The sequence below is a fragment of the Lucilia cuprina genome, chromosome 3, assembly GCF_022045245.1.
Source record: "Lucilia cuprina isolate Lc7/37 chromosome 3, ASM2204524v1, whole genome shotgun sequence".
NCBI lineage: Eukaryota > Metazoa > Arthropoda > Insecta > Diptera > Calliphoridae > Lucilia > Lucilia cuprina.
In genome coordinates, this window is record NC_060951.1 from 4,205,243 (window position 1) to 4,213,366 (window position 8,124).

The 8,124-nt window shown below is 32.2% G+C and overlaps 1 protein-coding gene across 1 annotated transcript; it reads left to right on the forward strand.

Moving 5' to 3' along the window:
- Positions 1 to 1,412: 1,412 nt before the first annotated feature.
- On the forward strand, positions 1,413 to 7,423 carry LOC111689818 (probable methylmalonate-semialdehyde dehydrogenase [acylating], mitochondrial). The gene is made up of 3 exons (XM_046946594.1): positions 1,413 to 1,533; positions 5,457 to 5,811; positions 5,889 to 7,423. Exons 1-3 carry the CDS (start codon positions 1,504 to 1,506, stop codon positions 7,064 to 7,066), a joined length of 1,563 nt encoding a protein of 520 aa, XP_046802550.1. The 5' UTR covers positions 1,413 to 1,503; the 3' UTR covers positions 7,067 to 7,423.
- The last annotated feature ends 701 nt before the right edge of the window (positions 7,424 to 8,124 follow it).

An 8,124-nucleotide genomic window follows, 5' to 3' on the forward strand; every position in this document is an offset into this window, starting at 1 on the left:
TCTAGTCTAGTCTATAGTCTAGTCTAGTCTATAGTCTAGTCTAGTCTATAGTCTAGTCTAGTCTATAGTCTATAGTCTAGTCTAGTCTATAGTCTAGTCTATAGTCTACTCTATAGTCTAGTCTACAGTCTAGTCTATTATCTAGCCTATAGTCTACTCTATAGTCTAGTCTATAGTCTAGTCTATTATCTAGCCTATAGTCTACTCTATAGTCTAGTCTATAAACTAGTGTATCATCTTGTCTAGTATAATTTTAATAAATAAAAGTAAAAAAACATTTATTCCAAAACATTTTTCAAAAATCCCTTTTTGAGGAGATTTTTAGTTTGAAATTTAGGAATTTAAATTTTTTAGCCGAAAATGGAAAATTTTGATGAAAATTTATTATTATAAAGAATATTAATGAAAAAAATATGAATACCCAAAAAAAATTCAAAAATCCCTTTTTGAGGAGATTTTTAGTTTGTTATTGGGAATTGAAATTTCTCAACAGAAAATGGAAAATTTTGATGAAAATCTATTATTATAAAGAATATTAGTGAAAAAAATATGAATTCCCAAAATTTTTTCCAAAATCCCCTTTTTAGGAGATTTTTGTGTTTGAAATTAGGAATTTAAATTTTTCAACATAAAATGGAAAATTTTGATGAAAATTTATTATTATAAAGAAAATTAGTTAAGAAATATGAATTCCCAAAAAAATGCAAAAATCTCTTTTGAAGGAGATTTTTAGTTTTAAATAGGGAATTTAAATTTTTTAGCCGAAAATGGAAAATTTTGATGAAAATTTATTATTCTAAAGAAAATTAGTTCAAAAATATGAATTCCCAAAAAATTTTCAAAAATCCCTTTTTGAGTAGATTTTTAGTTTGAAATTTGGGAATTGAAAATTTTTTTGGGAAAAATCAAATAAAAAGATATAATTTAACTAAAACTAAAGAAAAATTTTGAATTTCTTATAGTTTTATTAAAATTTATTTCAAATTTAAGATTTTCCAGGTAAACGGTTTTAAAAATCGCCAAAATGAAACGAAAAGATGTGAAACTGTTATAGGGCTACCCTGTTACAAGTAGCAAAACAAAAACTTTCCTCTCTTTTTTATAATGCTTTGTCTTGCCTCTCTTTAATTAAATTTCAACAAGTGTTTCATTTTCCTTAAAAAAAACTTAATTGTAAACAAACAAAGAGGCAGATACAGAGAGAGAGAGAGAGTTTTTATAAATTCCCCACTATTTACCGTTTCATTTCTCATTTCGTTTACAAACATAATGTTGACGTTGTTAATGCAACGTTATGGAATTATTATATACTAAATATTTAAGAAAATTTGTTGTTGTTTATTAAAGCAAATTGAGGGGGGGGGGGTCAAAACACGAAGTCACACCATGCTGGTACAATATGAAAAGCCCAAAAAATAATTGCCAACACATTTTAGTTCTAGTTTAACCACCGGTTGGTTTAGTACTTGCTCTCGTCTAGAAAATATTAGTTTTTATATAAAAATGTCTTTGGTTCGTTTGATTGGCGCTGAGGTGAGCAGTGGGAAGGGGGGGGGGCAGTGAAATAATAATAAATTTATCTAGAATATAAAACAATAATAATAGAAAAAAGTACTTAATATATTTTTAAATAAACAATTTCTCTATTAAATTTATTCAAAACATGTGTGTGTGTGTTGAATAGTGTGTAGCGCGGTAAACAGGGAAAGGGGGCGTTTAAAACTGGATTTTTTTAAGTTTTTTTTTTGCTAAATCATCTAACATATTACGTAATTTAAAAAATTTTTTAAATTCTCCCTAAATTATCAATAATTTAATTACAATTAAAATATTATTGTTGTTGTTGTTGCTATTGTTAAATTAAACAATTTTTTTGGCCCCCAATTTATCAATTTAATTTGTTGTTAAATAATCAGCAGATGTTTTTAAATTTAAATTTATAACTTTTGATAAGAATTAATAGCACAAAAACAAACAAAACTTGTGATTTTGAAAGTAGAAAACTCATGGTAACACCTTTTTTTATATATTAAACTGTTATGAGACCTCTAGAGTGTACTATCTTTAAAAATTAACTTAATTGAATCTTTCTTATCAAGATTATATAAGTTTGATAACAAACTTTTAGAAAATTTGTTTTGAATTTTAAAAACTTATAAGATAAGAAACTCGGAAAACTTTCCCCTTAACTAAGCAGAATTCTTAAAAGATAAAAAGCCCCAGATCTTATTCAAAACTTGAAACTAAACTATATTTAATTAAAAAACCTACTCCAACTTCTTAAAAAAAAAAGTTTATCAATATGATAACCTCCCAAAACTACATGAACTCTTGCAATCTTTCTTAAATTACCCGCAAAAAAAAAGTTCAGTTTATTATCTATTTGAAAGTCGGACAGGTTTCAAAAGTTTAGCAAAAATCTACCTCCTGCAGTTTGATGACAATAATATTGATAATTAAAAACAACATATGGCAACAATTTTATTTTAAACTATTTTTGATAAGAATATTTCAAGTACTTACCAAATTATCTTTATAGCTCACACGCCATAAAAACCTACAAAGAAAAAGAGAAAAAAAAAACAAATTTTTATTTCAATTGATAGTAAAATGGAAAGATTTTTTAGCAAAAGATTGGGGAAATAAACAGAATAAAGAAAAAAACTATAGAATAAATTATGGACTAGGCTATAGACCAGACAATAGACTAGGCTACTATACAACTATAGGCATTAATATTACTGTTATAGACACTATAACTTTATTATATACTAGGTTCTATTGGGACTACAACTAGACTATAGGCTAGACTATATACTAGACTATATAACAGACTATATTCAAAACTATAGAATAGTTAATAGACTAATCTATATACTCACTGTACACTAGCATAAACTGTAAGCTAGACCAATGCTTAAAAAATAGAGCGGGCTAAAGCCTAGACTATAGACTCAACCATAAACTAGACCATAGATTAGACTAGACTACAGAATAGACTATAGACTAAACTACAAAGTAGTCTATAGGCTACTATAGACTCGACCATAAACTAGACTATAGACTTCACTATACAACATACTAGACTGTAGACTAGACTATATACTCGGATATAGTCTAGACCACAGACTACTCTATAGTCCAGACTATACAACATACTAGACTATAGACTAGACTATATACTAGGATATATTTTAGACCACAGACTACTCTATAGTCCAGACTATAGAATTCTTTATAGTCCAGACTATAGACTACTCTATAGTCCAGACTATAGACTACTCTTTAGTCCAGACTATACACTACTATATAGTCCAGACTATAGACTACTCTATAGGTTAGACTATAGACTACTCTATAGGTTAGACTATAGACTACTCTATAGGTTAGACTATAGACTACTCTATAGTCAAGACTATAGACTACTCTATAGTCCAGACTATAGACTACTCTATAGTCCGGACTATAGACTAGTCTATAGTCCAGACAATAGACTACTCTATAGTCCAGACTATAGACTACTCTATAGTCCAGACTATAGACTACTTTATAGTCAAGACTATAGACTACTCTATAATCCAGACTATAGACTACTCTATAGTCCAGACTATAGACTACTCTATATTCCAGACTATAGACTACTCTATAGTCCAGACTATAGACTACTCTATAGTCCAGACTATAGACTACTCTATAGTCCAGACAATAGACTACTCTATAGTCTAGACTATAGACTACTCTATAGTCCAGACAATAGACTACTCTATAGTCTAGACTATAGACTACTCTATAGTCCAGACTGTAGACTACTCTATAGTCCAGACTATAGACTACTCTATAGTCCAGACTACACTATAGTCCAGACTATAGACTACACTATTGTCCAGACTATAGACTTTTCTATAGTCCAGACTATAGACTTTTCTATAGTACAGACGGTAGTCTTGTATTTAGTCTTGTCTATAGTTCAGACTATAGTCTTGTCTACACTCCAGACAATACTCTTATCTATAGTCCAGACAGTAGTCTTGTCTATAGCCCAGACTGTAGTCTTGTCTATAGTCCAGTCTATAGACTTGTCTTTTCTATGGACTAGACTATAAACTGATGTATTGTTCTGACTAAAAACTTCTCTTTAGTTCAGACTTTTCTATAGTCCAGACTATGGACTTGTCCAGAATATAAACTTCTCTAAAGTCCAGACTTTGGACTTCTCTATATTCCAGACTAAAGACTTCTCTATATTCCAGACTTTAGACTTCCCCATAGTCTAGACTATAGACTTCTCTATAGTCCAGACTATAGACTTCTCTATAGTCCAGACTATAGACTACTCTATAGTCCAAATTATAGACTTCCCTATAGTCCAGACTATAGACTATATAGAACATAGTCCAGCCCAATTTAGATTTCTGCCCGTTAGTCCATTTTATACTATGGACTGTTGTCCCCTTCTTCAAAACAGATTATTATTCAAAAATTAAAAAAATCGGCCCCCTAGTGTCTATTATAGTATTAGCGGAAAAAAATCTGTTTACAATTTCCTATATTGCGTTGTTCCTATTAATTTAAAATTGACCTTGATATTATGTAGTATATCTGGCCACATAACAATTTATTCTATAAAATTACAACGTAATACTACTACTACTGACAGGCCAGCCCCCTACTATGAACAATCTGGAACAAAAAGAAGAATTCAATTTGTTCTTTCCCTTCTCCCCTGTTATTCTTTCATATAAAGTTTAAGCAAAAAGAAGAAACTCAATGGAAATAAACCACTACAAGTCGGCGACATAAAGTGGGCTCGTGTTTTATAAAAGTTATCTTTTAAATGGTTGAGGGGCTTTGAGAGGGCGAAAGGGGAGAACAAAACAAAGAGAAAAGAAAAAATTTGGCCTGAGCATGCTAGCAGATGACATATATGTATACTAACACATGCTAGATAGTGATAATGGAATATTTTGGAATAGAATAAGAAATATGCAAATTTCAAAAGAGAGAGAAAGAGATTGTAAAAGAGAGGGCAGAAGATTGAGTTATAATTAAGGTATAAATGGTAAAGAAACAATTAAAGTGATGCCAATAAGATCAGAAGTTAAAAAAGAGACAAGAATTGTGATGAAAAGGCAAAAGGATAAAAATAAAAGTAGAAAAAGCCAAATTTTGCAAAAAAAAACTTGCACTTTTTTAAAAGATTTTCGTGTAACTCATTACAGGTTAATGACTTTTTTTACAAAAATTCTATAAATTATTTAAAAATAATTTACGAGTCTTTTATTATACGAAAAGGTTCATGAACTTTTAAATAAATTAAATAAAACGCCATGAAATTTTTTTAAAATATTCCACGATTTTTAAGCAAAAAAGGAAATAAATATTTATAAGATTTTTGTTTTGAATTTTTTTTCTTTTTATTTATTTTTACTTAATTATTTATGGTTATTCTTTTCTAGGCCCGTTTCTTGGCTAAGCGTGCCTACTCTTCGGCCGCTCCCACCACCAAAATGTTTGTTGATGGTAAATTTGTCGAGTCCAAGACTAACGAATGGATTGATTTACACGATCCTGCCACCAATAAGGTTGTAACCCGTGTCCCTAAGTGCACACAAGACGAGATGCAAACTGCTTTGGAATCCAACAAAAAAGCTTTCAAATCCTGGAGCAACACCTCAGTATTGTCACGCCAACAGGTTATGTTCAAATTGCAAGCTTTGATCAAGGCTAATATGGGTGAATTGGCCAAGAATATTACCCTGGAACAGGGTAAAACTTTGGCCGATGCTGAGGGTGATGTTTTGCGTGGTTTGCGTAAGTTTTTCTTTTTAGAGAATAATTTCCATAAAGAAAAAGGGTTGATATTTTATAAAAACTTTCCCTTTTTACAGAGGTGGTTGAACACTGCTGCAGCATTCCCTCCTTGCAAATGGGTGAGACAGTTGCCAATGTGGCCCGTGATATGGATACATACTCTTTGGTTTTACCTTTGGGTGTTACCGCCGGTATTGCTCCCTTCAATTTCCCCGCTATGATTCCCTTGTGGATGTTCCCTGTGGCCATTACCTGTGGTAATACCATGTTGTTGAAGCCTTCGGAACGTGTTCCCGGCTCCACCATGATGTTGATGGAATTGTTGAACGAGGCTGGCTGTCCTCCTGGTGTTGTCAATGTTATCCATGGTCAACATGATGCCGTCAACTTTATCTGTGATGCTCCTGAAATTAAGGCTGTCTCCTTTGTTGGTTCCGATCAAGCTGGTAAATATATTTACGAACGTGCCGGCAAGAATGGCAAGCGCGTCCAAAGTAACATGGGTGCCAAGAATCATGGTATTGTTATGGCTGATGCCAACAAGGAAAACACTTTGAATCAATTGGCTGGTGCTGCTTTCGGTGCTGCCGGTCAACGTTGCATGGCCTTGTCCACCGCTGTGTTTGTCGGTGAAGCTCAGCAATGGATTCCCGATTTGGTTGAACGTGCCAAGAAATTGAAGGTTAATGCTGGTCATGTTCCCGGCACTGATGTTGGTCCCGTTATCTCTGCTCAAGCCAAGAAACGTATTTGCGATTTGGTTGAATCTGGTGTTAAACAAGGTGCCAAGCTTATCTTGGATGGCCGTGACATTAAGGTAGCCGGCTTCGAGGATGGTTACTTTGTAGGACCCACCATCTTGACCGATGTCACCCCCGATATGGATTGCTATAAGGAGGAAATCTTTGGCCCCGTTTTGGTTATCCTTAAGGCTGATACTTTGGATGAAGCCATCCAATTGACCAATGCCAATCCCTACGGTAACGGTACCGCCATTTTCACCACCAATGGTGCCACCGCCCGCAAATTTGTCAACGAAATCGATGTTGGTCAAGTAGGTGTTAATGTACCCATCCCTGTTCCCTTGCCCATGTTCTCCTTCACCGGTACTCGCGGCTCTTTCCGTGGTGATCATCATTTCTATGGCAAACAAGGTGTTAAGTTCTATACTCAAACCAAGACTGTCACCCAATTGTGGCGTGAAACTGATGTTACCCATACCCAAGCTGCTGTAGCCATGCCCACCATGAAGTAAGTTTAAGAAAGAAAAGGGGAGAAGAAGTACAATGCAAGGAGCTAATTAGAATAGAAACTAAGTTTCTAGGGGAATGAAGAGATCAGTGTCTTCCAAAAAAAAAAAAAAATAATAATAATTTTAAAATTTTTTTAAAAAGCTCCGTTGAAATTTAGTTCCCTCTTTAAAAAAAAAAAACACAAATACAAATTTCATTGCATTTATTAAATTTAATTTTAAAATAAAACTATTAATTTTCTTTGTTTTGCGTGTATTAGTTTAAGTATTTTAGCTAGAACTCAAGAATTACTAATGTAAAATAAAAAAAATAAAAACTTAAAATAAATTCTATATAATTTATAAAAAAAAGAATTAAAACAATTGTGTGTCAATTTTTTTTATAAAAATTAAGAAAAAAACAAATAATTCCCACTTTAATAATAACAGAAAACCACAACGCAAACTAATTACATACATACATTCCAACATATGAATGGATTGATTCACCAGACACAGTTTTATGCAAACACTCCCCTTACTAATAACAACAAAACAATGACCAACATCATAATGACAATAATAAAGTACAACAACAAACATTTTGCTAAAAGAAACAAGTGCAAAAGCATTCAACAACACGAACAAGCTAAATCCTGCACGAATGTGAGCAGCAAACATAAATGAACAGCTGTTAAGCAAAACATCATTCCCACCCCTTACTAATAACAACAAAACAATGACCAACATCATAATGACAATAATAAAGTACAACAACAAACATTTTGCTACAAGAAACAAGTGCAAAAGCATTCAACAACACGAACAAACAAAATCCTGCACGAATGTGAGCAGCAAACATAAATGAACAGCAAGTTAAGTAAAACAACAACAAACTTGACTAAAGAATAACAAAATAACAACAACATAAGCAAAGGCATAAAACTAATAACTCACCATCAACCCAATCACCAACCCCACCAACAAATAACTTAATCATTAAGACTTAATGATTAAGTTAACGAAAAAAACCAAAGAGATTTTGTTTTTAAATGAAAACAATAACGAATGTATATAATGCA